At 37.6% G+C, this 20779-nt stretch overlaps 1 protein-coding gene across 1 annotated transcript; it reads right to left on the reverse strand.

Moving 5' to 3' along the window:
* Positions 1-1623: 1623 nt before the first annotated feature.
* LOC139745016 (zinc transporter 7-like) lies at positions 1624-17432 on the reverse strand. The gene is made up of 11 exons (XM_071655425.1): positions 17265-17432; positions 14651-14752; positions 13806-13919; positions 11462-11549; positions 9608-9728; positions 8750-8920; positions 7881-7952; positions 6826-6961; positions 5970-6060; positions 2794-2943; positions 1624-1671 (listed from the first exon to the last, which is right to left on the reverse strand). Exons 1-11 carry the CDS (start codon positions 17339-17341, stop codon positions 1624-1626), a joined length of 1170 nt encoding a protein of 389 aa, XP_071511526.1. The 5' UTR covers positions 17342-17432.
* Positions 17433-20779: the final 3347 nt, after the last annotated feature.

Genomic DNA, 20779 nt, shown 5'->3' on the forward strand with positions numbered 1-20779 from the left:
TTTAAAAATATGCAATATTTCAAGTGTCACTTGTCTCTGTGCTCAGTAGAACAGGTTTAACCGGTACTGGAAACTTTAAAAGGAGGTGGTAGTTAAAGTCTGAGCAAGTTCTCAAAACGCAACCACACCCGATAGTCTTACGACCTATAAACTCACAATTCTCTTGTCACACTTCCCTCCTTCATGAACTAAAATTGCACCAACCAAGCAGCACACTTACTAGATGTGTTTCTGGCTTGCAAGAGCACCAGTAGAGATAAAAATATGATTTAAATGTTCTACTCCCGGATACTACTACTAAATACAGAAAATGACACTACAGAGAAATAAATGGAAACGCAGTTCACTTTAAAAGATAATCAGCAAATATTCCAGATGGTTTATATAAAATGAGAGCGAAAAAGACAATAACACAAGTACCAACAAAATCTGCACACTTCACCAGATTGGAAGTAAAACACTGCTCATGGTATTTTGACTTGTAAGGACGTCGAAATTTATCAGCAGGCAAATCCACATCATCATCGCAAAGAGCATGTTAAGTACAGTCTTGCCATATGTTACAGCCACCTACAAACACATTATCTGTACAAAACAAAGAAAGGTTATCCAAATCTAATGTGATGTCTTAAAAACACCCTCTTTTCCATATTTCCATAATAATCATGACCAATCCTAGTACAGTGACAAAGATGATTATGACCTGTAAAATGCATTTCCTGACAGCAAGGTGCTCTTAAAATTTTTTAAGCATACATGTATGTCCATCATTCAAAATACAGGGTCAGACATTGGTGTAGAATTGTAAGGCATGATATCACATTGATTCATTGATCAAGAGAATAAAAAACAGATAGGAAAGAGCTTGCTAGGTTATCCAACAATCTCTCAAAAGAGTCAACACATACAATTTAATTACAACTATTCTCCATCTTAAATTCTGTTGTACATAGCAATTTCCTTCACACTTTCAGCGCTCCGACAATTTCACACCATTCTGTACTGAATGAATGAGTGACATGCAAATCATTCTTCAGAAATTGTTTCAACCTGACTTCCAATATTGGCGGTCGAAGTGCCACAATTTGCTGATTTAACAGATTTCCTGGACCAAGTCCAACAGAGACTGTTGTCATGCTAAGACAAACTATGTGACAGATTTAAAGCAACAAGCTCATACGTTAACACAAGTCATGGTATAGTTTTGCCCTGCTTGGTATTGGAGGAAAAAAAAAGTCTGAACACAAACATACAGTAAAGAGCAATAAAAATGCATGACAATGAGCCGTGATGCCACAGAAAAAATACTGAGACCAACGTATGATGCTTTAAGTTTAGTGACAGAGTTGCAGCCATGATTAGGAATTATATACAGCAAAAAGTACATACACAGTTTAACAGAAACTCAAAAGTTAATAAGAGTAAACATTTACAAGGAAAAGAAAAAAAAAACAATATAATGAAGATGTTTTCATACAGATAATACTCTTAGGTAAATGGTGTACTCATAATAAGAAGTTTGATGTAAAACATGATGTTGGAATATTTTAATTTAATACATGGCAATTGTTGACGAGGATTTGAGAGGCGGTCAAGCGGTGGGCACCTCTCTCTGGACGTTCATCATACAGTTGCGTGGTCAGTCTGGACGTAGAGCTGCCTCACTCCCGCCTAAAAGAAACAGAAACGAAGTAAGAAACTTGATATACAGTACAGCACAATGGGAAGAGCCCTAGTATAAGGCTATTATATGAGAGTAGTGTCAACATGAAATATTGAATTGAATTGAATTGAATTGAATATTTTATTGTCCACAAATATGACTGTAGAAATGTGCCTTCCACCAGCATTAAGTACAAGAAATATACACAAACAACAATTATTCAAGGAAGAGCATATGCATAACACCCTCCAGAAAACATTTGCCAAACAATTTTTTTACTATGATTATTACAGAAATGATAAATAATCATTATATTGTAATATTCAAAATGCATATTAAAGACATCTACCTTACAAATTAGGTAGTTTTATGAATCAATCATAATGTAATTGAAAATTTTGCACTAAATCCCCCATTTTAATATATCTTTGTACACCTACATTAACATGATTTAAAATTCCATGCAGTACGGTGTTTTTTTTTCCACAAGCTTTTCACAAATTTGCCATGAATAACTGAAATATTATAGTGGAAGCTTGCTATAATGGTCCCATGAAGCTTACGAGGTTCCCCTGATCCTAAGTTTGTGTATAGATGATGTCACATCTTCAGAATACAAACAAGCAAAGTTCATCTAAATTTGTCAAAACCAAAATATCAATTTAGTGTGAAAAGTTGCGCTTGTACAATATAAAGGGGATCCTCGCTTTGCTGAGGACCTAAAAACCATTATAATTACCTTTCTATTCTAGGTTTCTTACAAAAAAAGGGGAAACATAAAGAGTTTGGACCTTAAAAACCACCTTGTCATAAGAGGATTTTGTTATGTCCAACCTCTATGCTATAACAAGGTTCCACTGTACAGTCGCCCATGAACCAGGTGACATTATATCTCATAAGAATATAGTCCTGTCTACTTTGAAATCATAGAGGAGAATAATCTTGCCACATTTGCATGACACTTTATCTACTCTGTTTGCATGATATCACTTTATCAATTCAACTTAACATGAACATGGGACGGGACTATTGTTTGAATGGATCCATACAAAGCTATAGGCCTATTTAATATTATCAGGGCTAACATGCAAGGCCTACTGGTTACTCCATGACCCCAGCAAGTAACTCACCTGAGCAAATATATTGTGTGTTTGTGTGATGATGTACTTGATGTCAGCCTTAGCAGCAACTTCGAGTTTGAGGGTCCCTACGTAGACGTCAGTACACAGTGTCCAGAAGTGCTTGTCCTGAATACTGTAGACGCCCTCTAGGTTTGCAACCTGTATAGATGAGGGGACAATCAAGACAATATGTCAGTTTGGAACTACAGGGGTGCATACTACGTAGAACTTGCCATGCTAGTGGGGGAATTCGAAGAGTACATCATCCAACAAAAATCTTTTAAAAGAATAAAAGAACAAGGCAAGTGCCAAAATATAAATTGTATGTCTCGCCCTTGTGGTGACCATCCACTCCCAGGAGGACATCTATCATTCAAGTGTGGTCACAAACGGACCTATAGATCAAAAGTTATGACCCATAATAGAAACGCGCCATAAAAACTTAACATTGGGCTCTAAAAGTTCGTTGACCCATGCTTGTGACAAGTGACCTTGTGGTGACCATCCACTCCCCAAGGGACATCTACCATCCAATTTTAGTCGCAAATGGAGTTATGGATCAAAAGTTATGACCCCATAATAGAAACGCGCCATAAAAATTTAACATTGGGCTCTAAAAGTTCGTTGACCCCTGCTTGTGACCTTTAACCTCGTGGTGATCATCCACTCCCCAAGGGACATCTACCATCCAAGTTTAGTCACAAACAGACTTATGGATCAAAAGTTATGACCCATACTAGAAACGCGCCATAAAAACTTAACATTGGGCTCTAAAAGTTTGTTGACCCATGCTTGTGACTATTGACCTTGTGGGGACCATCGGCCAGGGTTCCCACAGAAATTTGAAAAAAGAATTCCATGACTTTTCCATGACTAAATTGCTGCTTTCCATGACTTCCTTTCTGGCACAGTTTCCAAAATCAGACACGTTATGATGGCCTCCACCTCCCCTCACAGCCATCCGTTCCACCCACTATCTTACTCATGACATGTACATCTATTATCATTAGTATATGTCCCGGGAGTTATGTAGAATTTGGGATGTCACAAAACTGGGAAAAATGGAAATCATGAACACCAATTATAATAGCAGAGTATGATCACAGAGTATGAGAGTTGCGAGACACGACAAACTGGAAAGCTGCCATAGCCAAGAGGTAAATGCAATTCCATGACTTTTCCATGACTTTTCACAAATTTTCCAAATTCCCTGACGTTTCCCTGACTTTCCATGACCACAATTTTTCCAGGATTTTCCATGACTGTGGGAACCCTGATGCCATCCACGCCCCAAGGGACATCTACCATCCAAGTTTGGTCACAAATGCAGTTATGGATCAAAAGTTATGACCCATAATAGAAACGCGCCATAAAAACTTAACATTGGGCCCTAAAGTTCATTGACCCCTGCCTGTGAGCTTTGACCTTGAGGTGACCTTCATATATGGTAAAATGTGAAACTTTGTATGACCCCTCTTCCCTCGAAGTTTGATTGCAATTGAAGCCCAGAGTAAAGAGTTATTGAAGTTTTTGCAGCGTTACGGACAGACGACGGACGGACAGACGCCGCAGGCAATCCCTTAGTCTCCCCCACCTCCAGTGGGCTCAACAAAAAATCACTTCAAAAAATAGCCTTCGACTGCTTTGTTGGACTGTTTTGGGTGATCTTAACCTTTTCTGCATGGGAACCTGGTGGCCTGTGTATCAAATCTACGGGAATTTTGGAATTCAGTATGGAACGGGTTAACTGCATGATCATAAACGAGCTTAGAAAAATAGAAATTGACAATAGACCCCAATACTTCCTCTTCGTGGCACATACAGTGAGCTGTAAACTTTCAGATGCATGAGAAAAGGTTTTTGGTTGATACTGTTGTCTATGAGATATTGAAAATTCCATGTGTTTGCACGGTAACTTTTTCTGGCACAACAAACTGTCACTTATTCTCAAACTGTGTGCCTCTAACACCTCCACATACATGTACTAGATGAGCATACTATGCTTGCATGTCACATTCATGACAGGAATCAGAGTTAATATTTTATTAAATTCACAAATTGAAATAGCACCTGATTCACAAAATTCATGGAAATAAGAACCTCACAAAATATTTGCGACCCTGCACCTCAAAACAAACAAAAAGTCGCCAGACATGAATTTTTAGTTAAGACCATATTCTGAAAGAGCAGGCTTTAAGCTTTAAAATGATGTATAACTCAAATCAAATGGACTCTCCTAACCTATCTAAATATTGGAAAGAAAGCACAAACTCAGGAAAAGTGTGAACTGAGAAAAGAGGCTCTGAAGTACAGTGTCTATTCAAGCGCTTAATCTTTACCAAACCGTGCTGGCTGTGCGATGAATGGGACAAAAAACAGGAAGTAAACCACCAGAGTAACAACAATGAAGGGATTATCAGATTAAACTGAAATTAAGCATGCCTCATTAACACATTCTGTCCATAATTAATGCTAACTTTCAAAGCAGTAACACTATCTTTACAAAAGTTATTAGAGTTGAAAGTGAAGAGTGTGGACAAGGTTTTTCAGAAATGAAAAAGGAATTCTAAAGACACACCTAATCACACTATTCTACCAATAATGATCGACATAAACTGCTAAAAAAACACACTTTCCTGCCCGTTTTATGATACCAAATTTTAGCATAATGTAAAAGAAGACCCGCTCTTTCAGAAAATATGAAAAAGTCAAGTTCGGCTAGGTTGACCCATTTCACTTATTTTCAGTTCTCACGCAAAATCAGTGTGTGCGACTTTATGTTCGTTTTGAGGTGCACTGTCACATTTGGTGTATACAGTAACAACCAAAAGTGGGGGAGTTACAGTCTCTAACCACACACACACACACATATACAAACACAGATACAGACACACACAGAGACTCCCCTCAAGTACTGTATATGCCAAATATTTCATGAGGTTTTCATTTTTGTGAATTTCTCGAGTCAGGTGCTATTCGCTAGTTAAAGCACACGCCAAAACATTCACTCTGATCCCGACATGAATGAAACATGCACAAACATATTTCTCTGTTCAATACTGTATTCCACAATCACGAAATAAACCACTTGCGAAATCGTTGCAAAGTCCCAATTTGTGAAAATTAAGACTCGCTAAATATATGGCACAAGCAGTATCAAGCGATAATACCAGCCTATATCATACCTTCTGATAACAGCTTGGCAGTTCTAGCTCGAGCTCGTATGGAGTTCTCATCATCAGAATGCTGATAGAATCCTGGAGTAATGGCAAGACACTGGTAAAGAAGTAAAACAGAAGGTCATTAGCACTACTTGGATATCACTGTTATAATCATCATCATCATCATCACCATATATCAAATAGTCCCATACATATATATTAGTGTATGTTTGTGAAATACATTTTGTGTGCAGCGATACCACAAGATTTCTCCCATAACACAACACCACAACCCATCATCCAGTTGTTGAACAGGCTTTGATGAGAAGCACTGAAGAAGTAGAACACAAAAGATGGTTGAGTCCCAATCTCCTCATTATATTGACTTTGGCCTGTATTTGACATCACAAATTAGCCATAACCCCTTAAAACTTTTCTGCAATTGTTTTTGTAAATTGAGGGTAAAGTCTACATCATAGAACAAGTCTCCCTTCTCATATACTTATCTGTCCAGTTGTATGATAGCTTGAGTTTCAATAAATTTCCTTTCTTTCATACGTCACTTTCTGCTAAGGGTAAAAAAATGGAAACAGCTCACATACATTTTTTAAACTAATTCTCCTTTGCTTGTCAATGCAATGAACATCTTAAAATCTATGCAGGAAAAGTTGATGAGCCACTACAATAAACTGCCATTTGTGAATGTCACATCTTACCTATGAATTAAATGATGTAATATTTCACATTACACATTATGCAAAGAGCTACCATAATAATCCACCCTCGATGCTTTGCAAACACACGCCACTTCTATTTCAGAACTAGTCGCACAGAACTCAAACGTGATGGGGATAAGAACATCACCAAGCACCAAACAAACCTGATCATGATAAGTAGGGCGATGAACATGGAACAGAGCGGGTCCACAATCATCCAGCCAAAATACTGCATCAAGATGGCCGACACGATCACCCCAACGCTGCCCAGAGTATCGGCCAGAATGTGCAGAAACACACCTGACGGAACAAGACAGACACACACACAGTTAGAGTGATTCAACCGAGAGGAAGACCATACCAGGACCATACTAAAAATTGATATGAGGAATGAAAACCAACTTACAAAAATACAGAATACATGGAACATGAGGTACCGGCACTGCTTTTAACAAGGTGAATTTGGCGATCCCACTTTCTTTTACTGTATTTAGCTGGTCTCTTTTGTGGCATACAAATCTACAGCAAGATCCCAGTATAACAAAGTAAAATCTGCGGGCCCAGGGTTTCCAAGTACTACAGTCAGTTCTCTCTATAAGTCAGACAAGTTTTATATCTATACTCTCTGCGATTCCACACTGTTGAATCAACCCAGTTTACTGCAATGACAGAGTGAATTTTACTTCTTCATCTCCTAATCAAAACAGGTGCATATTAGGAAGGAGCTTTAGCAAAAAGTCCACATATTTCTTCTGAAAACCCATGTTGGCAGTACTCAAATAGGAATGATGACACAAACAGAGGAGAAATCACTCAGTTCAGTTGTGTATAGTTTCTGATTCGGCATATCAAAATACCAATTAATCACATTCTCTCCTTTCCCTCCTGAAAACTAAATTTAACACCAGCAAGGAAACAAACGACACTCTACACACTCTTATTCCTTCTAAAACGCATGAACAACTAGCAGTAGAAATATATATTTCTATCTCTTCCTTGTTCTTTAACTGTATTATTATCAATATTATTGTTGCTGTTGTTGTTGCTGTTGTTGTTGCTGTTGTTGTTGTTGTTGTTGTTGTTGTTGTTGTTGTTGTTGTTGTTGTTGTTGTTGTTGTTGTTGTTGTTGTTGTTGTTGTTGTTGTTGTTGTTGTTGTTGTTGTTGTTGTTGTTGTTGTTGTTGTTGTTGTTGTTGTTGTTGTTGAGGAAGATGCTATACCTTTAAGGATCTGCTTCTGGCTTCCTTGTGGAGTGTGCTGATGCTCAGAATCGTCATCCTTATAATCCAATCCTGGCAGATAGGGTGAGGAAAAATGGGAATACAAAATTGTGTGTTTGCCAGGTTGCTATCTTCCAATATACATGAGATAAGAGACACCCTTCTCTATCTTCTATCAGTTTTCTTTTCTTTTTTTTTAAAGCCCACATCGTTTTCCTTCAAAGTGTTGACTACACAATGTTAGATGTAGCATCTGGCAGATATTCATTAATCTTTCATTCAAACTTCCTCTGGATTTGCCAGCAACAGATAAAGTTTCACCTGAACTCCCACCTACTTCCTTAAAAATATGTCCTCCCATCAATGGGAGAGAAACAAAAATCAAATTTTGTTACAAGCAACTGTTCTGAGAGTAATGAAGGATATATTTTCATCCTACATCAGCAGTGTAGACGTAAATTTTACATCTTACTTGCAGGTACAAGTTTCAGCTCCTCCTCCTCCCCCCCCCCCCCCCCCCAAAAAAAAAAAAACAAACCCCAAACAAACAAACAAACAGAAATAAACTGATAATACAAGTAGGCCCTATATCAAAACAAAAACAATTTAATATGCAACCAGGACTTCAGTTTGGAAGTTGCCCATGCAGGGGGAATCTCAATTGCATAGAAATGTCAAATGACTAACTTTTTTGAGTTTTCAAAGTGTAAAAGCCAAAAGGGTAGTTGTGGCAAAGAGGATTAGGGTAGGAGACTCAAAATTTTATATATATCTCATTTCTTATATTTTATATATATATTTTATACATTTTATATTTCAAATTTATTCTGATAAACAAACTGTCCAATTATATTCCAGATTGGACTTACCCATCCCACCATGACCATGGCCATGCCCACCGTGGGAGTGGCCATGGTTATCGTGGGAGTGTCCATGGCTATCGTGGGCGTGGTCTCCATGGCTGTGGCTGTGGCTGGCCAATGAGCTGCTCAGGCTCTCTACGTGGGAGTGGCCATGTCCTCCATGACTGTGTCCATGATCTGATGAGAGTCACACATTATGCACACAAGAGCAGATTGAATAGTTTGAGGGTTGGTTTTGTAAAAATAAATATAAAATTCATGAAAAAAAAAGAAGACAAGTCAACAAAAGAGCTTGCTTCAGCAGACAGCAACAATTCAGAACCAAATTTCCTAACTTTACCCTTGCACGGAGAGCTTCCTACAGTAACCAATTTCCCATCAGTTGGTTCTAAATTTCATTAAAGGAAGAGACAATAAAAGTGTTCTTGGTCCCTCTGCCAATGAATATTTCTGGTGAATATAACTGTATAATGAACTTTCATGAAACAGATTTGCAAATGACACACTTTAGATTTTCCACCCTCTGCAAGCAATGAAATGGATCAAATAACATTCTGTTATTAGGTACTCTGAGTAAATAATCTTTCTGAACTGCTTTCTGCTCTTGTCTAAAGGTGATAGTAACATCAATTCACAAAACTGCAATCAAATTTATCTGTTTCAAAATTTTAACCATCATTTCAGTCTTGATGTATCAAGCTGCTGTGGACTGAATCTTTGCAATGCGACTTAGCTATTAAAGCAATAAGAATACAACCACAAAATTACAGGAGTTAATTCTGAAGTGAAAGCAGTACTAATGGTGACAACGAAGGAATCATAGAGTTATCAACAGAAATGACATCAACTGAATTTTCAACTCACCTCCACCTGCATGTGAGTGTCCATGGCCAAAGGCAAATATTCCAATGATATTGACAAAGAATCCCAAGACAGATACAACGAAGAGTCTCTCGTGCCGGACTTCAGGGGGCTCAACCGCTCTCTGCAAAGGACCAAAGTGAAAGGCAATGCAATAAACAAATAATTGGTCATTACACAAATAGAAAAAATATATATATGAATACATTTGTGGAATACGTGGTGAAGAAAGCCACACATCATTTTCAGCAGGGCAATACTTTCCCAAGACTTTAAAGGGATAGTACAGTATTGGTAGAGATGAGAATTGGGCTTTGAACTTTTTGCGAGATACCAAGAAAACACTTATGATGTAGTACAGAGCATACCATTTTAAGAGGAATTCAAAGTTCATTTGATGAAAATCGGGTTTGGAATGACTGAAACATCCAAAAACAAAGTAAAACAAAGCGATCGTAATAAAGTGTGGGTCCCACACTTTATAAGAATCGCTCTTTTTTGATATCTCGGCCATTTCAAAACCAATTTTCATCAAATAAACGTTGAATTCCTCATAGAATTACAAGCTCTTTCATATTTCATAAGAGGTTTCTCATTATCTCACCAAAAAATGTTAGAAATCTGAAATTAGGTCTCAACCAAAACTGTGTGATCCCTTTAATGTAAAGAGAAGACTTTCTTAAAGCTTAATAAAGTCCAAGGAAGTGGATGGAATCTCACCCACAAAATTACTGAAAGTTGGTAAAAAAGCCGTAACCTCCTGTTGTGTTATCATCCCCAACTGATGAATGTTTTCTGTAATACAAATATGATGTTTCTTAGACATGTCCGCATGGACAAAGGGGCCCTACATGTGTGTATTTTAAGAAGTTAGCTTGCCCAACTAGCCCAACAGTAAGTTTTCAGTTGCTAATAACACTATGTTTCCCATAGACACCTGTCAAAGTGTACTCAGGACTAGTCTTCCATAGGTGAGCAATCTATAAAGGTATCGTATAGTTTTGGTTGAGACCTAATTTCAGGTTTCTGACATTTTTTGGTGAGATAATGAGAAACCTCTTATGAAATATGAAAGAGCATGTAATTCCATGAGGAATTCAACACTTATTTGATGAAAATTGGTTTTGAAATGGCTGAGATATCCAAAACAGAGTGATTCAATGAAGTGTGGGACCCACATTTTATTATGATCGCTTTGTTTTACTTTGTTTTTGGATGTTTCAGCCATTCCAAACCCAATTTTCATTAAATAAACTTTGAATTCCTCTTAAAATGGTATGCTCTGTACTATTTCATAAGTGTTTTCTTGGTATCTCACAAAAAGTTAAAAGCCCAATTCTCATCTCCACCAATACTGTACTATTCCTTTAAAAGCATAATTTACCATTTGCAGATGAAACAAAAACCCAGTATTAGTGCTTTTAAATAGTTCCAAATTGTGAGTTTGGGATAGAAACAACCACTGTAAAAATTTAAATCCATATAATCCATGTTAAATATTGTTAAATACACAAAATGTAAACAATAGTTATAATAAAAATGTTACCAGACTTAACTGTCTACAATTACATATGAGAAAAATACAGATATCTCCTTGTATTTTTAGGCTTTATTGCTAAAATTTCATATGGTAGGATGTTTTGTGATACAACAGACCTACACATATGCATCAAATGTGATATCGTGAACATTTTTAAAATCACTGTTCCCAAAGGTAAACAAGACCTTTAATTGCATTTATGTAAATCTTTTTTTTTTTGGGTACCAAACTCCCTTCCACCCCATAAGAATAATATCATGCCATTTTATCGACAAACATGCATTGTACTTTGAAAGATCCAAGCCGACATTACTTACTTCTACGGCTTCGGAGAAGATGAAAAATGCTATGAAGAGTAGGAACAAGGCGTTGACGAAACCCGCCAAGATCTCCATGCGGACGTACCTACATGTGGGTAGAAGGATCCAAGAGTACACGTACTCAAAAATAGATACAATCATGTGACACTCCTTTCTTTTACTTCACTCATTATGAAATGTCAATATGTGATACACCATGGTCTGTAATGGTGCCAATAGAGCACTTGTTCTTGAATTTACGGGTGAAAAATAAGCACTATGCAGTCTTTTGGTTCAAATTTTTCTTTCAATCTTTCAACCTCTTTGCAACCCTAATTTACAATTGCAGCAAAAAATAAAAAATAAATAATCTAATCAAACGATATCATTCATTTGACATGTCACTGGAAGATTGGCCAGCAACATTTTTCGACAGATTTTATTTGAGATTGTAAATGAAATTGAGCCTTGTGTAAGCTGAGCAGAGATATCTCTGTTCCAACAACACTTGCTATACACAGTAGTGTGCACAGACCAGAGTAGCCTAAGCTATCAAACCTGAACTGAAAGACAAGCCTGAAACAGAGGCTAGGCAAAAGGCCAACATTTTAATGCATGATGGTAGTTGGATGAATGATATAACACTGACATTGACATTACAGATCATTTCTTTGATGTATACACACATGCATGCACATTCCAAGTGGCTCACAAATATCACAATTAGAGGAATTACAAGAAAAAAATGGATGAATCGGCAACAAATACCTAAAAACAATACACACTTAAACAATCACCTAATGAGAAACCACTTTTGCGCGTACCGCGCTACGCATGCATGAATTATGTTTGATGATCACTCAAAGCAACATTTCAAGTCAAGTCTGTTGAGTTCCGCAGCCGCCAAACTAGAGCTTTGCGCCCAACGTGCACAAAGCGCCGCCTTCCCCTCAAAGATCTTGGATCGGATGGTGGGACCACGGCGCGCTGCGCTTGTGTGGCAGGCATGTGCAGGCTAGACAGCTTCACCACACCTCCCTGGTAAAACAAACAACAACAACAAAACGTTCTAAAACACAGAATTCATCGTTTCCCCCCGAGGCACCTCTTTTTGCAGCCTTGTCTTCAAACGAGGTGTTAAACAGACAGCAATGACACGCGAATTCAATTTGGAAAACCAGAATGTTTGTAAATCTATCAAGAAAAGAGAGCAACAAGCGATAGTTTTTCTGTTGCAACTGTTAGTTAATCCATCACTGGTCTTATTATTGCAGGTCTGCTGTACGGCTGTACGTTTTGTTGGTTTGTTTTTTTAGCTAAAAACAATGTCAAAGAGAGGAGACATTATTTAACCACCTTTGACACTGATGCATTAGGGAGATATTAAAAAAAAAAATGCATGCACACATATTACAAAATACATGGATCGCAAAAACAAAGAACTTTTTGAGATGTTTGATGAGCATATTAATTACTCTGACACTCAGACGAGGATATTCAACCATTTTAGAAGTGCTGCAATAGTTCTTTATCAAAACTAGTCTTACATACGTTTTAACACTTTCCCGTCATATGGACAAGAAATATCTCTAAGATGTGCTTATATTCAGCTTTCATTTTTTTCCAAAGGTAATCTATTGTTCAACAAGAAGACAATGATAATCAGATGAAACTGGAAAAAGAAAAGAAAAGAAAAGAAACACTCCTGATTAGCAATTATGCCTGCTCAGTTGTCAGATTTTCATAACAATCAGACTATTCATCACAGTAGCTGGCTAATTTCAGCAGATGGTCCTGGTGTGCCTAGCATATGCACATAAATTCATATAATCAATTATGGAGAGTGGCAACTCAGTGATATTTGATTTCTGCATGCATCTGGCAATTACTACGGCAATAATTTCAATTTTGATGGTCATTGTTGGTTCAAAATGGCATCGTCCAGAAGCTACAACACGTGACAAAAATATTTTTAAAAACACCCCTACAACTGTCGCTATGGCAGCTGGCATGCTTCTGCCATTATTTTCTTTATTATTCTCCCAATAGGTTTACAGCAGGGCTGCATACTAACCCATTATCTCTACAGGTCCAACTTGTCTGTTGGACCAGCAGGTACCCAGATTTTCCATTATTTACCGGTCCATTTCTGAAAATGTTACTGGTCCAACAGTGATTTTTACCATTTAGGACCGTCGGACCAGTGCCAGTGTGCAGCGTTGGTCCGTTGGCACTAACAGTCAACCTGAATGAAAATGGTAATTTGAAATAAAATAATCATAATAATACCAATGTCCTGGATCTGTAGAAACTCCCTGTAAATTCTTGGAGGGGAGAAAGGGGGTTATACAGCGTAACTCACCCATAGGAGAATTTGTCATTAGCTCGCCACTTGGAAATGATGCTTGCGATGAGACCAGCGAGCAGGGCAGTGCAGTCAAAGAACATGTGAAACGAATCAGAGATCAGGCCAAGGCTGGTATAAAAGAGATGAACAAAAAGAAAGATACATGTAAGATCACGCCATTGTACGTGCACTTTAGGATGCTAGTTGCCAGGCAACCCAAGCTTAAATCTACTCTTGTGTGACATGTTTGGGTTTCACTGTACATCAACAGAGACAACACAGGCAATTCAATGCAACCAGCAAATGGCAAGATACATTGTACATTGAAAACTTTATGAACTTGTCCCACTGCATTTTATGCAGCAAAGTATTCTATATTCAATCATGATTATGCTTGAATGTTATGTGAGCAATGTCCTTCAACATGCTACGCTATGACAGTATATCTATCATTTCTTTTTAACTTGTCTTCAATAAAAGCACTACATGATCACCTGATATGTTAATTCATCATCTTCCTGACTGATGAGCATTTAACATCATGGTTTTGCTCTCTGCGTCTGCACCTTCACATAACTTTTGTAATGATTTACATCTGCTCAATTTAACACAAAGACATTCTAAGATGGTAAATGCATTAAAAGTTATACGAGTAATCTCCACCGAGGCCACTGATCATGTGCATACGTGGTTTGTGGTATGCAATGTTACAGTACTGTGATTGCCAAAACAGCAGAGATGTGCAACACTACATGTCTAGCTAAAGAGTAATGAACCCAGGACACACTGAAAAATTGGTCTCAAATTGAGCACATGGCTGAGAAACACAGAGATGTTACGTAAACTGCACAGATACTTGCCTGTTAGACCAGATGCCATAGGCCAGTTCCACAAAGGCAAAGGAAAGGTTGAGCACTAGAAACATGAACAGATTCCTGGAGGTCTGGTCTGAAAATATGGCCCTGAAAGACAACAAAGAGACCACTTTTAATTAGTATCAAACATGAAATAATTGCAGTACAGCGGACTCCCATTAAAACGAAGTCCTCCAACAGGCAGTTTTCTTTCGTTATATCAAAATGTTGCTATAACCAAATAAATAAACAATAAAAAGCAAAGAGAGGATAATCTTGCGGCATGAATTTTTATTTCTTTGTAACCGTGTCCGTTATACAAATAGGAGTGCACTGAATACCTTTTCTTTCTTTTGTTGTTTTGAAACATAGTTGAAGGTAACACATATCCACCACCAGTGTTTAAAGTAAAATAATTAAAACTCAGCAATTTAACAGTAAAATTAAAAAAAAAAAGTGAAACAATGTAAATCCAAAAATTCAAAACAAATGCTGATTCAATGTTTTCCTTCCATTTACAATGAGTACCAGTAACTCTACTATCTGCTCAAAAGTGGCCACTGATGAGCTCTGGTATAGGTGCATAGCATGAAAATAAAAATTATAATTCTGTATCATGTATAAGACTGTGTTTCACTGTGCATAGCATGAAAATAAAAATCATAATTCTGTATCATGTATAAGACTGTGTTTCACTGTCCTGCAATGAACAAATAAATGTACATGGCTGGGTTTCACTTGTCAACATCGTTTGTGTTGGGATGAATGACAGTTTGGGTTTGCACAGTACTGTTTGCCTACAAAGTGTCCGGTATCACCAAGAGTAGATTGGTAAGAGAGTTATGTAACTTCCTATCATTAACTTACTGACTCTGACCTAGCAATTCACATTGTGACTTCTTTAGCTTGCCAGCAAAAAACTCATTTCAGCTATATATCATGGCAAGGAACAATTAAAGCTCATACGTTAATCCCACTCTGTTTTACTAAGCCAAAAATTATCAGCACACTTTTTTTTTTTAATCCTGTTGTGTTTGTTTTAATTTCATTATTGTAATTTTGTGTTCTCTTTTCCTCCACTCCTTCTAACTCTCTCTCTCTCCCTCTCCCTTTATTGTTGTTTGGTAATGGTGAATTGGGTGATTTGTAATGGTGAATCTTTACCATGTCATTCTCTCAAGGGGAATTTCTTTTAGTGGCTGATATGTCAGGTGACCACTATAGACAGGTGGCTGTTTAGGCAGGTTTGACTGCAGTTGACCTTTAATTGCAGCCTTCAAAAGGCAGAGGGAATCTCTAATGGAGCCAACATAACATGGACATACATACAGTATGTCCCCCCCCCCCAAAAAAAAAAAAAAATACTATCAAATTTTCATATTGATAACATCCAATATGATTAAATTGTCTAATGCTACTTCATGGTATTAAAATATAACATCTTAGCTCTATTTTGCAGAAAACCCCATTCAGTTTGGTTAAGCGGTCACAGAGAAATGTGGAATGTTGCAAAGCATGTCATGAGTCTGATTCTTCGAAGTTTTAATAGCACTTCAATGCTTTTGTGTGTGAATACAATGGACAGAACTTGAAGGGAAGAGATTCTTGACATGCTCTACAGAATTCCTCATTTCTCTTTGACCACTGAAGCAAATCGAATGAGGTTTTCTGTAGATGTGGGCAATGAGTTGATAGTGTCGTACCCTGAATTTGTATTTGGATTGATTCACTGTTTTTAAATTGCGGAGGGCCCCATTGTAATTTTTTTGGGGACATACGGTATATGTACACTGTCAGGAAAAATAAGTTGAGGCAGTGCCACAGTACAAGTCAAAGAAGAAAAAGAAAATCCATTAACTTGAATTCATTCAAACAAAAAAAAATCTGGAATTTTCTTTACATTTCTTTACATTGGCCTTGTTCACATTCCACGACTATGACATCACAAATGGCATGGCAGCAATTCAATGGACAAGACTAAATGTTCAGGACTTTTGAAGTGATTGTCTTCAGGATTTCCTCAAACTTCACCAAGCTCACTCACGACCACACGTTCTTCGTCATAGATCATTCATAGTCTATATTAATGTCATGCAAAAACCAGATCATGTTTGACGATAATTCTTTTGGCAGTACTAGCCTTGACTTGATAAAACTATGAGCAGTATTAATTTCTGGTCGGTGATGAGTAAAATAATTGCTAACTTAGATTATAGAACCAACCTCTCCTGATTCTATCGATGTTCTTAGGATATTATTGTTTTTATGTAATTTTTGTATTGTGGAAACTCTGAATAAACTTGAACTTGAACTTGAACTTATTTAAACAGAAAAGAACCAAGTTAGAGTCTATCTTCATACACACCATAATCAAAATGTGCTATTGCGTGGTAAAGCTAAATCACGATATTTTCAAAGTTGTACATTCATACAAAAAGAGTACCAATAAGACAGCTCAAGACGGGCCGAACCGAGCCGAGCACCGGTTACAAGACGTGGGCATGGCCATAATCACAGCCGCTACTGTGGCTACTGTTTGTCACGAGTAAGCACAGCTGTTACAGAGTATTAGAAAAATCCGCACGCTTTACGAATAGAGAAAAAGTCTACATATTCTCACCTCCACCACGCCTGTATTGTGACCCATAACTTGAATCTTGGCTTGTACAGTTGGTCATTTTTGTGGACTGGAAGCATTTGTAACCTTCTGAATCAGAGATGTCGAGAAAATATCCCTCTATTAGTTACGACCGGCGCGTCTGTGTCTGGGGTAAAAGTCGTGCTTGATGGTAATTTGATCAGCATAATATGCACACGTTGCACACATGGATATCCCACAGTCATACCCCCATCTACGTACTTCCGCGATTCGTGTTGACATCCGATGATTAGTCTACACCACAGTCTTTCATTGATTTTGTTTAGTGACACTAAGTCATGATTATTAATATCGCTTGAAATATCCTTACAGATTTGCACTTACCATATAAATGATGCTTAAGTGTTGAGTTTCTATTTTGTGTTATTATTATATTCCTCCTCCAAAATAGAATGATATTACAAAAATAAATAATGAATAAATAAGAATATAGGACCTAAATGATTTTTTTTTTAATGTTAATTAAAAGGTATAGCCCGACTTCTGTTAGCGGACAGTGTCTATACTCTATGATGACCGAAAGTCGTTATAGGCCTATAGAGGACAGAAGACGCAAGGAGAATAAAAAGCGCAATAAAGTCAATCAAGCTCACAATTCCCCCCTCCTGAGAGAGGATCCGGAGGGGGGTCGAACAGTTAGCCAAATGGCTACCTTCACTCGTGATGAATACGGCCCTATAAAGACATGAATTTGATACCAAATCTAAGAATGAAAAAAAAAAAAAAAAGATTATGGAAACACTAGGCCTTTATGTATCTAGGCTTTTGACAAAGTCCGATCTGTTTTCAGTTATTTTGGAGGCTATAGCATCAAGAGAGTAGAACTGCCCTGGCTTCGGGAACGCAAAATCAGCAAAATATGAATCCCACATTAAAGGGTGTGTAGAGTTGTATGGTTGAGGTGAGGATTTAGTTTTGCGAGCAGAAACCACTCTATAAAATGTCAAAGAGCATATGCAATTCTAAGGGGGTATCAAACGTTTATTTGATGAAAATCGGTTTTTGAAATGGCTGAAATAGCCAAAAAACAAGGTGAAACAAAGAGATCCTAATAAAAGGCGTGCTATCGCCTTTTGTTATTATCACTTTTTTGTTTATCTCAGCCATATAAAAACAAATTTTCATCAAATAAGTCCCTGTTAAAATTACGTGCTCTTTCATATTTCATAAGAGGTTTCTCATTATATCTCACTTAGGAATGTTCAAAACATGAATCCCCACCTCAACCAGCGGCACATGTGCCACAAATCTTTATTCAAATTTTGATATAGTACGTGCACCTGTTATAGTTATCACAATTTTCACACACTGTGACACGTATAGGGCCCATATATACGTCCGAAGATATTATGTTCATCAGTGCTGCTGCTGCTGATCATCATGATGATGATAAGAAGTATGTGGACAGGAATAATTATGACAAAATGATAATAGTAACTGCAACGATGATTTTCTTTATGCATGTGGGTCTTAGCATCATGTACTTGTTTAACTATTAGCATGAAGAATCTGAATACAGTAATTCTCAGTAGCAGATTATTTATAGCACCTATAGATACGCTTCCAGAATAAATTAAGCCGCTACGTTTTCCAATCAGACTATAATATGCAGTATAGTATAGTTGAAACATGAAACCTTACGGAGAACAGATCACAGCCGTATACATTCCACGAAAGACACGCAATAACCGCAATATCCCGTATAGTGCCACTGTGAGGGCGAAACGGGGGGGGGGGGCTACCCCCCCCCTAAACACACACACACACACACTTTTTCGCACCTGTACATAGGAATGCATAGGGTGTCACCACTTTGAGCTCCCCCCTTTTTTTTTTTTCCTTTTTTTATGTCAGCTGAAGAAATCCAGAAGTGGTATGCACCCCCAATGTTGCGCTGTTGGTATGAAATACTTTTTTTTTGTTTTGTTTTGTTTTGTTTTTTTTTTAGCTCATAGCACTCGGAAGGCCCCCCCCCCCCCGCTTCTGACAGACACTAACGATCAACAAACATACACATACAAAAAAAAACACGCAAAAGATAATTTTCATGATTATATTATGCAAGAAATTATGCCACATGCATGCGCTCTCTATCTCATGCACAAAGTTTAAAAGAAGGAATTACAAGGAGATCGAGAGCTTGGCGTTTAAAGTGCTCACTGGAGTTCCCTGGACAACCGTCACACCGTGAGATAGGATCTGCGTGTATACACTCACACGCCCACCGGATATAGGAAGGGAATTAATGTTCATGTACGGTGCTAAACAGTAATATTGATGACTGTGCAAATAAACATCCATCATGATAAAGCAGTTCGTGCATTGGTTCCGAGAGAGGCAGCCACCGGGATAAATCAGCACGGTTGTACATGTTTATTGTATACATCACCTATACATCCTGTATAGTATAGGTCGCGTGTCTACCGTGCATGATCCAGTTCCTTCTTCTTCTGATTAAGTCTGCCTCCTTCAATAGACTGAAGATTCTTGCAGACTGGTGCTATTTACATTATAATACAATTTATTTACAGATATTTACAAGCACATAGAAAATTTGACGAAAATACTAGCCACTGTGATCAACCGTTAGACGGTTTCGAAATGATCCCACAGATGGCGCTGAAACAATTTCTGACGACAGGGAATTCCAGTTCCTTACAGTTCTTGGGAAGAACGAATGGCGATGCGATTCAGTTCTCGAATATGGTACCTGATAGGAGTGTGGTTGCGAGGCTCTCGTTAACTGAGTAGCCTGTTTGATGATATAGTCCTGTGCTGAAAGAGGAGTGAGATTATTGTGTATTTTGTACATCATAATTAGCCTGTCATTTTCTCTGCGCTGTTCCAGAGTGGTCCAATTAAGTTCTTGTAGCAGTCAGGACGTCATCTGTATTAAAAAATTTTACAGCAACAAGATGAAAAGATATTGTTTAATCCAGAAAGTTGGCGATGCAAGTAAAACGGGGCCCATATATTTGATTTCTTTTTTTTTTCAGTAGGGCCTATTCCTGTTTGAATCAAATAGTTGCATATTGCCTCATAAACCTTTGATCATTCTTGTTGTTATGCGTTATAATGTCGTTACCATTGACTATAAAGTGAGAGTAAAACCATTCAATGACATAGTAATTCATATAGTGTTGTTGCAGACGAATAGAATGGATCGGTTTCATGCTTATAGAATTGTGATATGGGAATTCCGATTTTACCATATCACCGAATAGTAATAATCGTCATAACCAATCACTGCAAATAAGTTGAGGTGACGCTGTCCATGCACTCTCCGCTGGTTACAAACACTAAATGTCATAAAATCATGTTTGTGTTTGTAACTATAGGTCCACCCCTGAAAGTCTACGAGAAAAAAGAAGAATAAAAAGAATGAATCAAAACTAGACTATGATAAGAAGCTTTGTCAAGACTGACAAAATTATAGTGATCTGTTCATCGATCCGTCGTGATTTAGGGTAATATCA

The sequence above is a fragment of the Diadema antillarum genome, unplaced genomic scaffold (genome assembly GCF_040938485.1).
Source record: "Diadema antillarum isolate AM-2024a unplaced genomic scaffold, OU_Dant_1.0 seq00001229_RagTag, whole genome shotgun sequence".
Lineage (NCBI taxonomy): Eukaryota > Metazoa > Echinodermata > Echinoidea > Diadematoida > Diadematidae > Diadema > Diadema antillarum.

Bases quoted from the DNA above. Each gene is read 5' to 3' on its own strand.
- LOC139745016 (XM_071655425.1), bottom strand. From the start codon at position 17,341: ATGCTTCCAGTCCACAAAAATGACCAACTGTACAAGCCAAGATTCAAG. The intron at 6,061-6,825 runs GTTTGTTTGGTG...CTTCTTTACCAG, and splicing joins GCCCTACTTATCATGATCAG to TGTCTTGCCATTACTCCAGG. The intron at 2,944-5,969 runs GTATGATATAGG...TCATCTATACAG, and splicing joins TGCCAAGCTGTTATCAGAAG to GTTGCAAACCTAGAGGGCGT.